This window comes from Pseudorasbora parva, chromosome 8 (assembly GCF_024679245.1).
Source record: "Pseudorasbora parva isolate DD20220531a chromosome 8, ASM2467924v1, whole genome shotgun sequence".
Classification (NCBI taxonomy): domain Eukaryota; kingdom Metazoa; phylum Chordata; class Actinopteri; order Cypriniformes; family Gobionidae; genus Pseudorasbora; species Pseudorasbora parva.
In genome coordinates this window covers 10,347,921-10,368,478 of record NC_090179.1, presented here as the reverse complement: position 1 = coordinate 10,368,478, position 20,558 = coordinate 10,347,921, and the positions used below count along the sequence as shown (strand labels likewise).

General features: G+C 38.0%; 1 protein-coding gene across 1 annotated transcript in view; it reads right to left on the bottom strand.

The window, feature by feature from the left end:
• atm (ATM serine/threonine kinase) overlaps positions 1-20,558 on the bottom strand; it is a 196,984-nt gene that overhangs the window by 56,483 nt on the left and 119,943 nt on the right. The window contains exons 33-34 of the mRNA XM_067450073.1: positions 722-893; positions 457-598 (exon numbers count right to left, since the gene is read on the bottom strand). Coding sequence (XP_067306174.1) covers positions 457-598; positions 722-893 — 314 coding nt within the window. The remainder of the gene's footprint in view (positions 1-456; positions 599-721; positions 894-20,558) is intronic.

Genomic DNA, 20,558 nt, shown 5'->3' with positions numbered 1-20,558 from the left:
ATTTGATTCAATATCCCGATGCATCGATATAACTGTTTTTGTCAATGAATACAAGCAGTAAGATTTATGAACTCTTTTTATTTTATCTGCTCCAAGAAAGTACGCTCCCTAAATATGGAAAACATCAATTGGCTAAAACCTATGCCAACGAAATTCAGGCAATGCACGTTTCATTTCTGACATGAGTTGTAAGCGGTAGGCCAATCATAACAGACTGGGCCATCTGACCAATCAGAGCAGAGGAAAGAGAAAAGAGAAAAGAAAAGTGAGAAAAGAGGTGATGGTGCAATGTATTTAATCACTTTTTTTTTTCTTTGACCTTGAATGCATGTAAATATATTGTCCAAAACAAACTTGTAGCATAATAGGGGCACTTAAATCACAAATATTAAGTGTGGGACTGGAATCAAGTGCCCATAAAAAGGATGTAGACATATGCAGATGTGAAACACTTGCCCGTCTCTTGGCAGAACGGAAGGGGTTTAGATATGCCAGCAAAGGGTCCCTTTTACTTTTAAACATTTCCCCAAATTCAAGCCCATACTGAGTGGCCAAGATGTCCTTTAAACACACACCAGCAGCCTGACGCACCGCAATACTGAAATAAAAGAGAGAGAACTATGATGTAAATACTATTAGAAAGCAAATCCTAGAACTTTTGTTGACGTTAATCCAAGACCAGTGTAAAAAGTGTAAGATCTGCTAAAGGAAGTAGTAATGCCTGTGGTGTGTGAGTGCATTGTCCATGCAGTTCAGGATGATGAAGATCCACTGAAGAGGGACATCATAGAGCAAATGGACAGCTCTAGCATACAGATGGTCTTTCCCATGGTGCAAAGCAATGGATGATAGGTCAACTGGCCCAAGTTCTCCCAGGCACCGACCAACAGCCTCTGAGGAGTAAATCATTAAAAAAAAAAAAAAAAAAAAAAAAGTATTTTAGTTAAAGACAAAAGAAATCTGACTTTTGCAGCTTTTAATCAATGTCTGTTAGCTTTAAAGCCATGTGTGCTTAAACTTTTTAACAGATATATACCTTTAAAAATGTACAAATGTGTCTTTCAATTACGAAAAAGAAAGCATACAAAAATCTTTGTATGTTATCTTGTCTGGATAACTCTTTGTAGCTTCTACAATTATAATAATAATTAAAGCTTTTTAACAGTTATAGCGCCACCTCTACTCCGATCTCTTTAAAACATTGCATGCTTCATCAGCATGGTATGCCACATATACCCAACAATTTTCGTGAAGTTTTGAGTTTTACCTTAGGATTTATAGGCTTTTGAGTGTATTTTGCCACGCCTCTTTTTAAAATGGCCCTGGTATAGCCATCCAAATGTAAAAGTTCAACTTTTTTTCAAAGATTATTGATCTAGAGAGTCCAGAGAATTATCCTAGACTGGTTTGGTTCCGATCGGGCAAAAAACCAGGGACTAGTTCGCAAAAGTAGGTTTTCAACATAATTACGGAAATTGAATTAATGATTTGATTGACAGCAATGGTTCTAGAGGCAAAGTTGTTCATCATGAGGAGACCTATCATATGATATGCATATTTTGTGGATGTGTGCAACACCACGCGATTACAGAGCCATAAAACTCGTTAGCGCCAACTAGTGGCCGATTTCTTTCAAAATTCTTACAGACCTCTAGGACCATGAGTCAAACATGCCCACTGAGTTTCGTTCCGATCGGCCTCCGATAACCTTGTCTAATAGATGCTCAAATTCATTGGCCGATGGCGGCCATGTTTTTTGAGATACGCCAATGTTCTCATAGACATACATGGGGCCTTGGGCCAAGACACTGCATACCAATTTTCAGGTCAATCGGACTAGCAATCGCGTGGTTATAGCCATTTTCATGAATTTTTCACATTATAGCGCCACCAAGTGGCCAATCGTCGCGATTTTTTTATCGTGACCTCAAATTGAGCCCATACACATGTGTACCAAGTTTGGTGAAGATATCTAATTTCTTGCTGGAGTTATAGCCTCTTTAGTAAAATAGGCTCCGCCCTGAGCGTCCATTTTGATCCCCTTATCTTCCGTGAATCGAAATTTCAACTTTTTTTCAAAGATTATTGATATTCAGACTACAGACAACATTTTGGCACTGGTTTGGTTCCGATCGGTCAAAAACTCAGGGACTAGTTCGCAAAAGTAGGTTTTCGACAAAATTCAAAATGGCGGAAAAATTTTCATGACGGAAATGAAATCGGAGATATACGTTTTGTTCGCCAAGGTCTCAGCTTTCCAATGATATAAGACACTTGAGTGTGGACCAAACGGTTTAGGAGTTATGAGCCCTTTCTCGCAATTGATTGCTATAGCGCCACCTATGGGCCAATCGGGCTCATAATTTGATAACCTTTCCTCGATTTTTGTACTACCTATTGGCCAAGTTTCAAGTCTCTAGCCCTTACAGTTTGGTCTGCACGATGCGTTTTTCGGCTGAATAATAATAATAATAATAATAATAATAATTAAAGCTGCGAGCAGCATTTAGCGGGGTTCAAGCCATTTAAGGTTTTTAAGCATTTGACACCTTTTGCATGGAAGGCTTTTAAGCACTGAATGAATTTGAGAGATATCAGGTGAAATGAAGTGATAAACTGACAAAATGTGATTTTAAATATTATAATAATGACTTTATAAAGTCTAAATATGAATTGATCAGGAGAGTGCAGAGAATCATACTGCTGTGGTTTGGTTCCGATCAGGCAAAAAACCTAGGACTAGTTTAGAGGCAAAGTTGTTCAGTATGAGAAGATCTATCATAATATATGCATATTATGTGGCTGTTTTAACCCCACTTGATTACAGAGATGGAAAATACCATTTACAGGCAATTCACCATAGGGAATACATGGTTTTCAAAGCTTTTTAACACTTATAGCGCCCCCTATACTCCGATCTCCATAAAACTTTGCATGTGTCTTCAACATGGTATGCCACATATACCCAACAATTTCCGTGAAGTTTTGAGTTTTCCCTTAGGATTTATAGGCTTTTGAGTGTATTTTGCCACGCCTCTTTTCTAAATGGCTCTGTTATAGCCATCCAAATGCAAAAAATCAACTTTTTTTTGATAATTATTGATCTAGAGAGTCCAGAGAATTGTCCTAGACTGGTTTGGTTCCGGTCGGGCAAAAAACCAGGGACTAGTTCGCAAAAGTAGGTTTTTAACATAATTGCAAATATTTATTTAATGATTTGATTGACAGCAATGGTTCTGGAGGCAAAGTTGTTCAACATGAGGAGATCTATCATATGATATGCATATTTTGCCGATGTGTGCAACGCCACGTGATTGCAGAGCCATAAAACTCGTTAGCGCCAGCTAGTGGCCGATTTCTTTCAAAATTCTTACAGACCTCTAGGACCATGAGTTAAACATGCCCACTGAGTTTTGTTCCGATCGACCTTCGTTAACCCTGTCTAATAGGTGCTCAAATTTCATTGGCTGATGGCGGCCATGTTTTTTGAGATACGCCAATGTTCTCATAGACAGACATGGTACCTTGGGCCAAGACATTGCATACCAATTTTCCAGTCAATCGGACTAGCGGTCGCGTGGTTATAGCCCTTTTTGTGTTTTTTCCATGTTATAGCGCCACCAAGTGGCCAATCGTCGCGATTTTTTTATCGTGACCAAAGACTGAGCCCATACACATGTGTACCAAGTTTGGTGAAGATATCTCATTTCTTGCTGGAGTTATAGCCTCTTTAGTAAAATAGGCTCCGCCTTAAATGTACATTTCCACGCCCCTTTTCGTTCATGAGTCAAAATTTCAACTTTTTTTGATAATTATTGATATTCAGACTAGAGAGAACATTTTGGCACTGGTTTGGTTCTGATATGTCAAAAAACCAGGGACTAGTTCGCAAAAGTAGGTTTTTGACAAAATTCAAAATGGCGGAAAAATTTGCATACCGGAAATGAAATCGGAGATATACGTTTTGTTCGTCATGGTCTCAGCTTTCCAATGATATAAGACACTTGACCCTTAGGATGAACGGTTTAGGAGTTATGAGCCATTTCGCGTTTTTGGTTGCTGTAGCGCCACCTATTGGCCAATCTGGCTCATAATTTGATAACCTCTCCTCGATTTTTGGACTACCTATTGACAAAGTTTGAAGTCTCTAGCATTTACGGTTTGGTCTGCACGATGAGTTTTACGGCAGAATAATAATAATAATAATAATAATAATAATAATAATAAAAATCAGCACAAATACAATAGGTGTTCAGCACTTCGTGCTTGAACCCCTAATAATTAAAGCTGCGAGCAGCATTTAGCGGGGTTCAAGCCATTTAAGGTCTTTAAGCATTTAACGCCTTTTGCATGAAAGGTTTTTAAGCACTGAATGAATTTGAGAGATATCAGGTGAAATGAAGTGAAAAACTGACAAAATGTGATTTTAAATATTATAAATATACTTTATAAAGTCTAAATATGAATTATAGAACAATATTAATCAATAGTATGACAAAATTACTATTTTACTTTGCTAACATGATAAACATGTTGCTAGGTGGTTGCTAGGTTGTTCTTGATGGTTGTTATGGTGTTGCTAGGCAGTTGTTGGTTGTCACAGATGGTTACTATAATGTTTATAGAGTTCTTACTATGTTCTTTGCCTGATTAACACTTAGCTAATCACTGCTAGCATGTGTAGCATGTTGGAAGTGCTGTTTGCTAGCATGACAAACAGACAGACAGAGACACACACACACACACACACACACACACACACACACACACACACACACACCTATTTTTGTGAAGTTTTGAGTTTTCGTTCAGTATTAATAGGCTTTTGAGCATGTTTTACCACACCTATTCTCCAAATGACCCTGTTATAGCTACCCAAAGTGTAAAGTTCAACATGTTTTTGATAACTATTGATCAGGAGAGTCCAGAGAATCATACTGCTGTGGTTTGGTTCCGATCAGGCAAAAAAACCAAGGACTAGTTTGCAAAACGAGGTTTTTTACATAATTGTGAATATTTAAATAAAGATTTGATTGACAGTATTGGTTATAGAGGCAAAGTTGTTCAGTATGAGAAGATCTATCATAATATATGCATATTATGTGGCTGTTTTAACCCCACCTGATTACAGAGATGGAAAATACCATTTACAGCCAATACAGGCAATTCACCATAGGGAATACATGGTTTTCCAAGCTTTTTAACACTTATAGCGCCCCCTATACTCCGATCTCCATAAAACTTTGCATGTGTCTTCAACATGTTATGCCACATATACCAAATAATTTTCGTGAAGTTTTGAGTTTCCCCTTAGGATTTATAGGCTTTTGAGTGTATTTTGCCACGCCTCTTTTCTAAATGGCCCTGTTATAGCCATCTAAATGCAAAAGTTAAACTTTTTTTCAATAATTATTGACCTGAAGAGTCTATAGAATTGTCCTAGATTGGTTTGGTTCCAATTGGGTAAAAAACCAGGGACTAGTTCGCAAAAGTAGGTTTTTAACATAATTACGAAAATTTAATTAATGATTTGATTGACAGCAATGGTTCCAGAGGCAAAGTTGTTCATCATGAGGAGATCTATGATATGATATTCATATTTCATGGATATGTGCAACACCACGTGATTTCAGAGCCATAAAACTTGTTAGCGCCAACTAGTGGCCGATTTCTTTCAAAATTCTTACAAACCTCTAAGACCATGAGTCAAACATGCCCACTGAGTTTCGTTCCGATCAGCCTCCATTAACCTTGTCTAATAGGTGCTCAAAATTCATTGGTCTATGGCGGCCATGTTTTTTGAGATACACCAATGTCCTCATACACATACATGGTACCTTGGGCCAAGACACTGCTTACCAATTTTCAGGTCAATCGGACTAGAGGTTGCGTGGTTATAGCTATTTTCAGGTTTTTTCCACATTATAGCGCCACCAAGTGGTCAATCTTCACATTTTTTATATGCTGACCTCAGAATGAGCCCATACATATGTGTTCCAAGTTTGGTGAAGATATCTCATTTCCTTCTTGAGTTATAGCCTCTTTAGTAAAAAAGGCTCCGCCTTAAATGTACATTTCCACGCCCCTTTTCGTCCATGAGACAAAATTTCAACTTTTTTTTGATAATTATTGATATTCAGACTAGACAGAACATTTTGGCACTAGTTTGGTTCCGATATGTCAAAAAACCAGGGACTAGTTCGCAAAAGTAGGTTTTTGACAAAATTCAAAATGGCGGAAAAATTTGCATACCGGAAATGAAATCGGAGATATAGGTTTTGTTCGACAAGGTCTCAGTTTTCCAATGATATAAGACACTTGAGTGTGGACCAAACGGTTTAGGAGTTATGAGCCCTTTTGCGGTTTTGGTTGCTGTAGCGCCACCTATTGGCCAATCTGGCTCATAATTTGATAACCTCTCCTCGATTTTTGGACTACCTATTGACAAAGTTTGAAGTCTCTAGCTCTTACGGTTTGGTCTGCACGATGAGTTTTACGGCAGAATAATAATAATAATTAAAGCTGCGAGCAGCATTTAGCGGGGTTCAAGCCATTTAAGGTTTTTAAGCATTTGACACCTTTTGCATGAAAGGCTTTTAAGCACTGAATGAATTTGAGAGATATCAGGTGAAATGGTGATGAACTGACAAAATGTGATTTTAAATATTGTAATAGTGACTTTATAAAGTCTAAATTTGAATTGATCAGGAGAGTGCAGAGAATCATACTGCTGTGGTTTGGTTCCGATCAGGCAAAAAACCTAGGACTAGTTTGCAAAATGAGGTTTTTAACATAATTGTGAATATTTAAATAAAGATTTGATTGACAGTATTGGTTATAGAGGCAAAGTTGTTCAGTATGAGAAGATCTATCATAATATATGCATATTATGTGGCTGTTTTAACCCCACCTGATTACAGAGATTCACCATAGGGAATACATGGTTTTCAAAGCTTTTTAACACTTATAGCGCCCCCTATACTCCGATCTCCATAAAACTTTGCATGTGTCTTCAACATGTTATGCCACATATACCCAACAATTTTCGTGAAGTTTTGAGTTTCCCCTTAGGATTTATAGGCTTTTGAGTGTATTTTGCCACACCTCTTTTCTAAATGGCTCTGTTATAGCCATCCAAATGCAAAAAATCAACTTTTTTTTGATAATTATTGATCTAGAGAGTCCAGAGAATTGTCCTAGACTGGTTTGGTTCTGATTGGGCAAAAAACCAGGGACTAGTTCGCAAAAGTAGGTTTTTAACATTATTGCAAATATTTAACTAACGATTTAATTGCCAAAAATGGTTCTAGAGGCAAAGTTGTTCAACATGAGGAGATCTATCATATGATATGCATATTTTGCCGATGTGTGCAACACCACGTGATTGCAGAGCCATAAAACTCGTTAGCGCCAACTAGTGGCCGATTTCTTTCAAAATTCTTACAGACCTCTAGGACCATGAGTTAAACATGCCCACTGAGTTTTGTTCCGATCGACCTCCGTTAACCCTGTCTAATAGGTGCTCAAATTTCATTGGCCGATGGCGGCCATGTTTTTTAAGATACGCCAATGTTCTCATAGACAGACATGGTACCTTGGGCCAAGACACTGCTTAACAATTTTCAAGTCAATCGGACTAGCGGTCGCGTGGTTATAGCCCTTTTTGTGTTTTTTCCATGTTATAGCGCCACCAAGTGGCCAATCGTCGCGATTTTTTTATCGTGACCAAAGACTGAGCCCATAAACATGTGTACCAAGTTTGGTGAATATATCTCATTTCTTGCTGGAGTTATAGCCTCTTTAGTAAAATAGGCTCCGCCTTGAATGTACTTTCCACGCCCCTTTTCGTTCATGATTCAAAATTTCAACTTTTTTTTGATAATTATTGATATTCAGACTAGACAGAACATTTTGGCACTGGTTTGGTTCCGATATGTCAAAAAACCAGGGACTAGTTTGCAAAAGTAGGTTTTTGACATAATTCAAAATGGCGGAAAAATTTGCATGACGGAAATGAAATCGGAGATATACGTTTTGTTCGCCAAGGTCTCAGCTTTCCAATGATATAAGACACTTGAGTGTGGACCAAACGGTTTAGGAGTTATGAGCCCTTTTGCGCAATTGATTGCTATAGCGCCACCTATTGGCCAATCTGGCTCATAATTTGATAACCTTTCCTCGATTTTTGGACTACCTATTGACAAAGTTTCAAGTCTCTAGCCCTTACGGTTTGGTCTGCACGATGAGTTTTACGGCAGAATAATAATAATAATAATAATAACAATAATAATAATAACGAGCAGCATTTAGCGGGGTTCAAGCAATTTAAGGTCTTTAAGCATTTGACGCCTTTTGCATGAAAGGTTTTTAAGCACTGAATGAATTTGAGAGATATCAGGTGAAATGAAGTGAAAAACTGACAAAATGTGATTTTAAATATTATAATAGTGACTTTATAAAGTCTAAATATGAATTGATCAGGAGAGTGCAGAGAATCATACTGCTGTGGTTTGGTTCCGATCAGGCAAAAAACCTTGGACTAGTTTGCAAAACGAGGTTTTTAACATAATTGTGAATATTTAAATAAAGATTTGATTGACAGTATTGGTTAAAGAGGCAAAGTTGTTCAGTATGAGAAGATCTATCATAATATATGCATATTATGTGGCTGTTTTAACCCCACCTGATTACAGAGATGGAAAATACAATTTACAGGCAATTCACCATAGGGAATACATGGTTTTCAAAGCTTTTTAACACTTATAGCGCCCCCTATACTCCGATCTCCATAAAAATTTGCATGTGTCTTCAACATGTTATGCCACATATACCCAACAATTTTCGTGAAGTTTTGAGTTTCCCCTTAGGATTTATAGGCTTTTGAGTGTATTTTGCCACACCTCTTTTCTAAATGGCCCTGTTATAGCCATCCAAATGCAAGAAATCAACTTTTTTTTGATAATTATTGATCTAGAGAGTCCAGAGAATTGTCCTAGACTGGTTTGGTTCTGATTGGGCAAAAAACCAGGGACTAGTTCGCAAAAGTAGGTTTTTAACATTATTGCAAATATTTATTTAACGATTTGATTGACAGAAATAGTTCTAGAGGCAAAGTTGTTCAACATGAGGAGATCTATCATATGATATGCATATTTTGCCGATGTGTGCAACACCACGTGATTGCAGAGCCATAAAACTCGTTAGCGCCAACTAGTGGCCGATTTCTTTCAAAATTCTTACAGACCTCTAGGACCATGAGTCAAACATGCCTACTGAGTTTCGTTCCGATCGACCTCCGTTAACCCTGTCTAATAGGTGCTCAAATTTCATTGGCCGATGGCGGCCATGTTTTTTGAGATACGCCAATGTTCTCATAGACAGACATGGTACCTTGGGCCAAGACACTGCATACCAATTTTCAAGTCAATCGGACTAGCGGTCGCGTGGTTATAGCCCATTTTGTGTTTTTTCCATGTTATAGCGCCACCAAGTGGCCAATCGTCGCGATTTTTTTATCGTGACCAAAGACTGAGCCCATACACATGTGTACCAAGTTTGGTGAAGATATCTCATTTCTTGCTGGAGTTATAGCCTCTTTAGTAAAATAGGCTCCGCCTTAAATGTACATTTCCACGCCCCTTTTCGTTCATGAGTCAAAATTTCAACTTTTTTTTGATAATTATGGATATTCAGACTAGAGAGAACATTTTGGCACTGGTTTGGTTCTGATATGTCAAAAAACCAGGGACTAGTTCGCAAAAGTAGGTTTTTGACAAAATTCAAAATGGCGGGAAAATTTGCATACCGGAAATGAAATCGGAGATATACGTTTTGTTCGACAAGGTCTCAGCTTTCCAATGATATAAGACACTTGACCCTTAGGAGCAACGGTTTAGGAGTTATGAGCCATTTCGCGTTTTTGGTTGCTGTAGCGCCACCTATTGGCCAATCTGGCTCATAATTTGATAACCTCTCCTCGATTTTTGGACTACCTGTTGACAAAGTTTGAAGTCTCTAGCATTTACGGTTTGGTCTGCACGATGAGTTTTACGGCAGAATAATAATAATAATAATAATAATAATAAAAATCAGTACAATTACAATAGGTGTTCAGCACTTCGTGCTTGAACCCCTAAAAATCAGTACAATTACAATAGGTGTTCAGCACTTCGTGCTTGAACCCCTAATAATAAAAATCAGTACAAATACAATAGGTGTTCAGCACTTCGTGCTTGAACCCCTAATAAAAATCAGTACAATTACAATAGGGTTTCAGCACTTCGTGCTTGAACCCCTAATTAAAGACATTAAGTTTTATTTAGCAAGATTTTAAACACTGAAATAATAGATGGAAAAGTCCATTCACAGCCAATATAGGCAATTTACCATAGGAAATGCATGGTTTTTAAAGCTTTTTCACAGTTATAGCGCCACCTATAGTCCGATTTCTTTAAAACTTTGCATGCTTTATCAGCATGTTATGCCACATGTACCCAACAATTTTCGTGAAGTTTTGAGTTTTCCCTTAGGATTTATAGGCTTTTGAGTGTATTTTGCCACACCTCTTTTATAAATGGCCCTGTTATAGCCATCCAAATGCAAAAGTTCAACTTTTTTTCAATGAATATTTATCTAGAGAGTCTAGAGACTTGTCCTAGACTGGTTTGGTTCCGATTGGGCAAAAAACAAGGGACTAGTTTGCAAAAGTAGGTTTTTAACATAATAGTGAATATTTAATTAACAATTTGATTGACAGAAATGATTCTAGAGGCAAAGTTGTTCAGCATGAGGAGTTCTATCAAATGATATGCATATTTTGCAGATGTGTGCAACACCACGTGATTACAGAGCCATAAAACTCATTAGCGCCAACTAGTGGCCGATTTCTTTCAAAATTCTTACAGACCTCTAGGACCATGAGTCAAACATGCCCATCAAGTTTCGTTCCGATCGGCCTTCGTTAACCCCATCTAATAGGTGCTCAAATGTAATTGGCCGATGGCGGCCATGTTTTTTGAGATACGCCAATGTCCTCATAGACATACATGGTACCTTGGGCGAAGACACTGCATGCCAATTTTCAGGTCAATCGGACTAGCGGTCTTGTGGTTATAGCTATTTTCATGTTTTTTTCACATTATAGCGCCACCCAGTGGCCAATCGTCGCGATTTTTTTATCGTGACCTCAAATTGAGCTGATACACATGTGTACCAAGTTTGGTGACGATATCTCATTTCCTTCTTGAGTTAAAGCCTTTTTAGCAAAATAGGCTCCGCCCTGAATGTCCATTTTGAAGCCAATTAGCAAAAATGAATCGAAATTTCAACTTTTTTTCGATAACTATTGATAATTAGCCACCAGAGAACATTTTGACACTGGTTTGGTTCCGATCGGTCTAAAAACCAGGGACTAGTTCTCAAAAATAGGTTTCAGACATACTCCAAAATGGCGGACATTTTAAGACGAAACAAAAAAATTCCCGCTTACAGTTTTTTCGTCTTGGCCCAAGGATTTCAAAAGTATAAATCATTTGAGTCTACGACCACCGGTTTATGAGAAAAGCTCACAAATGTAAAAAAATTTGGTTTTTTGCGCTATAGCGCCACCTATTGGCCGATTGGGCTCATATTTTGATAACCTCTCCTCGATTTTTGGACTACCTTCGGGTAAATTTTCAAGTCTCTAGCCCTTACAGTTTGGGCTGCACAACGCGTTTTATCGGAGAATAATAATAATAATTAAAGCTGCAAGCAGCATTTAGCGGGGTTCAAGCCTTTAAGGCCTTTTAAGCACATAGGCATTAAAGACATTAAGTTTTATTTAGCAAGATTTTAAACACTGAAATAATAGATGGAAAAGTCCATTCACAGCCAATATAGGCAATTTACCATAGGAAATGCATGGTTTTTAAAGCTTTTTAACAGTTATAGCGCCACCTATAGTCCGATCTCTTTAAAACTTTGCATGCTTCATCAGCATGTCATGCCACATATACCCAACAATTTTCGTGAATTTTTGAGCTTCCCTTTTGGGTTAGCGCCAACTAGTGGCCGATTTCTTTCAAAATTCTTACAGACCTCTAGGACCATGAGTCAAACATGTCCAATGAGTTTCGTTCCGATCGACCTCTGTTAACCCCATCTAATAGGTGCTCAAAATTCATTGGCTGATGGCGGCCATGTTTTTTGAGATACACCAATGTCCTCATAGACATACATGGGGCCTTGGACCAATACACTGCATACCAATTTTCAAGTCAATCGGACTAGCGGTCGCGTGGTTATAGCCCTTTTCATGTTTTTCTCACATTATAGCGCCACCAAGTGGCCAATCGTCGCAATTTTTTTATCGTGACCTCAAATTGAGCCGATACACATGTGTACCAAGTTTGGTGACGATATCTCATTTCCTTCTTGAGTTATAGCCTTTTTAGCAAAATAGGCTCCGCCCTGAACGTCCATTTTGAAGCCACTTAGCAAAAATGAATCGAAATTTCAACTTTTTTTCGATAACTATTGATAATTAGCCACCAGAGAACATTTTGACACTGGTTTGGTTCCGATCGGTCTAAAAACCAGGGACTAGTTCTCAAAAATAGGTTTCAGACATACTCCAAAATGGCGGACATTTTAAGACGAAACAAAAAAATTCCCGCTTACAGTTTTTTCGTCTTGGCCCAAGGATTTCAAAAGTATAAATCATTTGAGTCTACGACCACCGGTTTATGAGAAAAGCTCACAAATGTAAAATTTTTTGTTTTTTTGCGCTATAGCGCCACCTATTGGCCGATTGGGCTCATATTTTGATAACCTCTCCTCGATTTTTGGACTACCTTCGGGTAAATTTTCAAGTCTCTAGCCCTTACGGTTTGGGCTGCACAACGCGTTTTATCGGAGAATAATAATAATAATAATAAAAATCAGTACAATTACAATAGGGTTTCAGCACTTCGTGCTTGAACCCCTAATAATAATTAAAGCTGCGAGCAGCATTTAGCGGGGTTCAAGCCATTTAAGGTCTTTAAGCATTTGACACCTTTTGCATGAAAGGCTTTTAAGCACTGAATGAATTTGAGAGATATCAGGTGAAATGAAGTGATAAACTGACAAAATGTGATTTTAAATATTATAATAATGACTTTATAAAGTCTAAATATGAATTGATCAGGAGAGTGCAGAGAATCATACTGCTGTGGTTTGGTTCCGATCAGGCAAAAAACCTAGGACTAGTTTGCAAAACGAGGTTTTTAACATAATTGTGAATATTTAAATAAAGATTTGATTGACAGTATTGGTTATAGAGGCAAAGTTGTTCAGTATGAGAAGATCTATCATAATATATGCATATTATGTGGCTGTTTTAACGCCACCTGATTACAGAGATTCACCATAGGGAATACATGGTTTTCCAAGCTTTTTAACACTTATAGCGCCCCCTATACTCCGATCTCCATAAAACTTTGCACGTGTCTTCAACATGTTATGCCACATATACCCAATAATTTTCGTGAAGTTTTGAGTTTCCCCTTAGGATTTATAGGCTTTTGAGTGTATTTTGCCACGCCTCTTTTCTAAATGGCCCTGTTATAGCCATCTAAATGCAAAAGTTAAACTTTTTTTCAATAATTATTGACCTAGAGAGTCTATAGAATTGTCCTAGACTGGTTTGGTTCCAATTGGGTAAAAAACCAGGGACTAGTTCGCAAAAGTAGGTTTTTAACATAATTACGAAAATTTAATTAATGATTTGATTGACAGCAATGGTTCCAGAGGCAAAGTTGTTCATCATGAGGAGATCTATCATATGATATGCATATTTCATGGATATGTGCAACACCACGTGATTTCAGAGCCATAAAACTTGTTAGCGCCAACTAGTGGCCGATTTCTTTCAAAATTCTTACAGACTTCTAGGACCATGAGTCAAACATGCCCACTGAGTTTCGTTCCGATCAGCCTCCATTAACCTTGTCTAGTAGGTGCTCAAAATTCATTGGTCTATGGCGGCCATGTTTTTTGAGATACACCAATGTCCTCATACACATACATGGTAACTTGGGCCAAGACACGGCATACCAATTTGCAGGTCAATCGGACTAGCGGTCGCGTGGTTATAGCTATTTTCATGTTTTTTCCACATTATAGCGCCACCAAGTGGTCAATCTTCACATTTTTTTTATCTTTACCTCAAAATGAGCCCATACACATGTCTACCAAGTTTGGTGAAGATATCTCATTTCCTTCTTGAGTTATAGCCTCTTTAGTAAAAAAAGGCTCCGCCTTAAATGTACATTTCCACGCCCCTTTTCGTCCATGAGTCAAAATTGCAACTTCTTTTTGATAATTATTGATATTCAGACTAGACAGAACATTTTGGCACTGGTTTGGTTCCGATATGTCAAAAAACCAGGGACTAGTTTGCAAAAGTAGGTTTTTGACAAAATTCAAAATGGCGGAAAAATTTGCATGACGGAAATGAAATCGGAGATATACGTTTTTTTCGTCATGGTCTCAGCTTTCCAATGATATAAGACACTTGAGTGTGGACCAAACGGTTTAGGAGTTATGAGCCCTTTCGCGCAATTGATTGCTATAGCGCCACCTATTGGCCAATCTGGCTCATAATTTGATAACCTTTCCTCGATTTTTGGACTACCTATTGGCCAAGTTTCAAGTCTCTAGCCCTTACGGTTTGGTCTGCACGATGAGTTTTACGGCAGAATAATAATAATAATAATAATTAAAGCTGCGAGCAGCATTTAGCGGGGTTCAAGCCATTTAAGGTCTTTAAGCATTTGACGTCTTTTGCATGAAAGATTTTTATGCACTGAATGAATTTGAGAGATATCAGGTGAAATGAAGTGATAAACTGACAAAATGTGATTTTAAATATTATAGTGGTGACTTTATAAAGTCTAAATATGAATTATAGAACAATATTAATCAATAGTATGACAAAATGACTATTTTAACATGTTGCTAGGTTGTTGCTAGGTTGTTCTTGATGGTTGTTATGGTGTTGCTAGGCAGTTGTTAGTTGTCACAGATGGTTACTATAATGTTTATAGAGTTTTTACTATGTTCTTTGCCTGATTTAACACTTAGCTAATCACTGCTAGCATGTGTAGCATGTTGAAAGTGCTGTTTGCTTGCATGACAGACAGACAGACAGACACACACACACACACACACACACACACACACACACACACACACACACACACACACACACACCACTTATTTTTGTGAAGTTTTGAGTTTTCGTTCAGGATTAATAGGCTTTTGAGCATGTTTTACCACACCTATTCTCTAAATGATCCTGTTATAGCTCCCCAAAGTGTAAAGGTCAACATGTTTTTGATTTCTATTGATCAGGAGAGTCCAGAGAATCATACTGCTGTGGTTTGGTTACGATCAGGCAAAAAACCTAGGACTAGTTTGCAAAACGAGGTTTTTAACATAATTGTGAATATTTAAATAAAGATTTGATTGACAGTATTGGTTATAGAGGCCAAGTTGTTCAGTATGAGAAGATCTATCATAATATATGCATATTATGTGGCTGTTTTAACCCCACCTGATTACAGAGATGGAAAACCATTTACAGCCAATACAGGCAATTCACCATAGGGAATACATGGTTTTCAAAGCTTTTTAACACTTATAGCGCCACCTATACTCCGATCTCCATAAAACTTTGCATGTGTCTTCAACATGTTGTGCTACATATACCCAACAATTTTCGTGAAGTTTTGAGTTTCCCCTTAGGATTTATAGGCTTTTGAGTGTATTTTGCCACGCCTCTTTTCTAAATGGCCCTGTTATAGCCATCCAAATGCAAAGATTCAACTTTTTTTTGATAATTATTGACCTAGAGAGTATATAGAATTGTCCTAGACTGGTTTGGTTCCAATTGGGTAAAAAACCAGGGACTAGTTCGCAAAAGTAGGTTTTTAACATAATTATGAAAATTTTATTAATGATTTGATTGACAGCAATGGTTCTAGCGGCAAAGTTGTTCATCATGAGGAGATCTATCATATGATATGCATATTTCATGGATATGTGCAACACCACGTGATTTCAGAGCCATAAAACTCGTTAGCGCCAACTAGTGGCCGATTTCTTTCAAAATTCTTACAGACCTCTAGGACCATGAGTCAAACATGCCCACTGAGTTTTGTTCCGATCAACCTCCATTAACCCTGTCTAATAGGTGCTCAAAATTCATTGGTCTATAGCCGCCATGTTTTTTGAGATACACCAATGTCTTCATACACATACATGATAGCTTGGGCCAAGACACGGCATACCAATTTTCAGGTCAATCGGACTAGCGGTCGCGTGGTTATAGCTAATTTCATGTTTTTTCCACATTATAGCACCACCAAGTGGTCAATCTTCACATTTTTTTTATCCTGACCTCAGAATGAGCCCATACACATGTGTACCAAGTTTGGTGAAGATATCTCATTTCCTTCTTGAGTTATAGCCTCTTTAGTAAAATAGGCTCCGCCTTAAATGTACATTTCCACGCCCCTTTTCGTCCATGAGCCAAAATTTCAACATTTTTTTGATAATTATTGATATTCAGACTAGAGAGAACATTTTGGCACTGGTTTGGTTCTGATATGTCAAAAAACCAGGGACTAGTTCGCAAAAGTAGGTTTTTGACAAAATTCAAAATGGCGGAAAAATTTGCATACCGGAAATGAAATCGGAGATATACGTTTTGTTCGTCATGGTCTCAGCTTTCCAATGATATAAGACACTTGACCCTTAGGACAAACAGTTTAGGAGTTATTAGCCATTTCGCGTTTTTGGTTGCTGTAGCGCCACCTATTGGCCAATCTGGCTCATAATTTGATAACCTCTCCTCGATTTTTTGACTACCTATTGACAAAGTTTGAAGTCTCTAGCATTTACGGTTTGGTCTGCACGATGAGTTTTACGGCAGAATAATAATAATAATAAAAATCAGTACAATTACAATAGGGTTTCAGCACTTCGTGCTTGAACCCCTAACAAGCAGCATTTAGCGGGGTTCAAGCCTTTAAGGCCTTTTAAGCACATAGGCATTAAAGTCATTAAGTTTTATTTAGCAAGATTTTAAACACTAAAATAATAGATGGAAAAGTCCATTTACAGTCAATATAGGCAATTTAACATAGGAAATGCATGGTTCTTATAGCTTTTTAACAGTTATAGCGCCACCTATAGTCCAATCTCTTTAAAACTTTGCATGCTTCATCAGCATGTTATGCCACATATACCCAACAATTTTCGTGAATTTTTGAGCTTCCCTTTTGAGTTAGCGCCAACTAGTGGCCGATTTCTTTCAAAATTTTTACAGACCTCTAGGACCATGAGTCAAACATGCCCACCGAGTTTCGTTCCGATCGACCTCTGTTAACCCCATCTAAAAGGTGCTCAAACTTCATTGGCCGATGGCGGCCATGTTTTTTTAGATACACCAATGTCCTCATAGACATACATGGTGCCTTGGACCAAGACACTGCCTACCAATTTTCAAGTCAATCGGACTAGTGGTCACGTGGTTATAGCCCTTTTCATGTTTTTTTAACATTATAGCGCCACCAAGTGGTCAATCGTCGCGATTTTTTTATCGAGACCAAAGAATGAGCCCATACACATGTGTACCAAGTTTGGTGAAGATATCTCATTTCCTTCTTGAGTTATAGCCTTTTTAGTAAAATAGGCTCCGCCCACAACATTCTTTTTCCACCCCTTAGCAACCGTGAATCGAAATTTCAACTTTTTCTCAATGAATATTGATATTCAGACTACAGAGAACATTTTGCCACTGGTTTGGTTTCGATCGGTCAAAAATCCAGGGACTAGTTCGCAAAAGTAGTTTTTCGACAAAATTCAAAATGGCGGAAAATTTTTCATGACGGAAATGAAATCGGAGATATACGTTTTGTTCGCCAAGGACTCAGCTTTCCAACGATATAAGACACTTGATTGTGGACCAAAGGGTTTAGGAGTTATGACCCTTTTTGCGCATTTGGTTGCTGTAGCGCCACCTATTGGCCAATCGGGGTCATACTTTCTGAGGTTCTCCCCAAATTGAGGACTACCATCTGACAAAGTTTCAAAGTTCCACGCTTTACGGTTTGGGCTGCACGATGCGTTTTAGCGGAGAATAATAATAATAATAATAATAAAAATCAGTACAATTACAATAGGGTTTCAGCACTTCGTGCTTGAACCCCTAATTAAAGCTGCAAGCAGCATTTAGCGGGGTTCAATCCTTTAAGGCCTTTTAAGCACATAGGCATTAAAGTCATTAAGTTTTATTTAGCAAGATTTTAAACACTAAAATAATAGATGGAAAAGTCCATTTACAGTCAATATAGGCAATTTAACATAGGAAATGCATGGTTCTTATAGCTTTTTAACAGTTATAGCGCCACCTATAGTCCAATCTCTTTAAAACTTTGCATGCTTCGTCAGCATGTTATGCCACATATACCCAACAATTTTCGTGAATTTTTGAGCTTCCCTTTTGAGTTAGCGCCAACTAGTGGCCGATTTCTTTCAAAATTCTTACAGACCTCTAGGACCATGAGTCAAACATGCCCACCGAGTTTCGTTCCGATCGACCTCTGTTAACCCCATCTAATAGGTGCTCAAACTTCATTGGCCGATGGCGGCCATGTTTTTTTAGATACACCAATGTCCTCATAGACATACATGGTGCCTTGGACCAAGACACTGCCTACCAATTTTCAAGTCAATCGGACTAGTGGTCACGTGGTTATAGCCCTTTTCATGTTTTTTTAACATTATAGCGCCACCAAGTGGTCAATCGTCGCGATTTTTTTATCGAGACCAAAGAATGAGCCCATACACATGTGTACCAAGTTTGGTGAAGATATCTCATTTCCTTCTTGAGTTATAGCCTTTTTAGTAAAATAGGCTCCGCCCACAACATTCTTTTTCCACCCCTTAGCAACCGTGAATCGAAATTTCAACTTTTTCTCAATGAATATTGATATTCAGACTACAGAGAACATTTTGCCACTGGTTTGGTTTCGATCGGTCAAAAATCCAGGGACTAGTTCGCAAAAGTAGTTTTTCGACAAAATTCAAAATGGCGGAAAATTTTTCATGACGGAAATGAAATCGGAGATATACGTTTTGTTCGCCAAGGACTCAGCTTTCCAACGATATAAGACACTTGATTGTGGACCAAAGGGTTTAGGAGTTATGACCCTTTTTGCGCATTTGGTTGCTGTAGCGCCACCTATTGGCCAATCGGGGTCATACTTTCTGAGGTTCTCCCCAAATTGAGGACTACCATCTGACAAAGTTTCAAAGTTCCACGCTTTACGGTTTGGGCTGCACGATGCGTTTTAGCGGAGAATAATAATAATAATTAAAGCTGCAAGCAGCATTTAGCGGGGTTCAAGCCTTTAAGGCCTTTAAAGCACATAGGCATTAAAGACATTAAGTTTTATTTAGCAAGATTTTAAACACTAAAATAATAGATGGAAAAGTCCATTTACAGTCAATATAGGCAATTTAACATATGAAATGCATGGTTCTTATAGCTTTTTAACAGTTATAGCGCCACCTATAGTCCAATCTCTTTAAAACTTTGCATGCTTCATCAGCATGTTATGCCACATATACCCAACAATTTTCGTGAATTTTTGAGCTTCCCTTTTGAGTTAGCGCCTACTAGTGGCCGATTTCTTTCAAAATTCTTACAGACCTCTAGGACCATGAGTCAAACATGCCCACTGAGTTTCGTTCCGATCGACCTCTGTTAACCCCATCTAATAGGTGCTCAAACTTCATTGGCCGATGGCGGCCATGTTTTTATAGATACACCAATGTCCTCATAGACATACATGGTGCCTTGGACCAAGACACTGCATATCAATTTTCAGGTCAATCGGACTAGCGGTCGTGTGGTTATAGCTATTTTCATGTTTTTTTCACATTATAGCGCCATCAAGTGGTCAATCGTCACGATTTTTTTATCGAGACCAAAGAATGAGCCCATACACACATCTACCAAGTTTGGTGAAGATATCTCATTTCGTTTTTGAGTTATAGTCTTTTTAGTAAAATAGGCTCCGCCCTGAGCGTCCATTTTGATCCCCTTATCTTTCGTGAATCGAAATTTCAACTTTTTCTCAATGAATGTTGATATTCAGACTACAGGCAACATTTTGGCACTCGTTTGGTTCCGATCGGTCAAAAAACCAGGGACTAGTTCGTAAAAGTAGGTTTTCAACAAAATTCAAAATGGCGGAAAATTTTTAATGACGGAAATGAAATCGGAGATATACGTTTTGTTCGCCAAGGTCTCAGCTTTCCAAATATATAAGACACTTGAGTGTGGACCAAACGGTTTAGGAGTTATGAGCCATTTTGCGCAATTGATTGCTATAGCGCCACCTATAGGCCAATCTGGCTCATAATTTGATAACCTTTCCTCGATTTTTGTACTACCTATTGACAAAGTTTCAAGTTTCCAGCCCTTACGGTTTGGTCTGCACGATGCGTTTTTCGGCTGAATAATA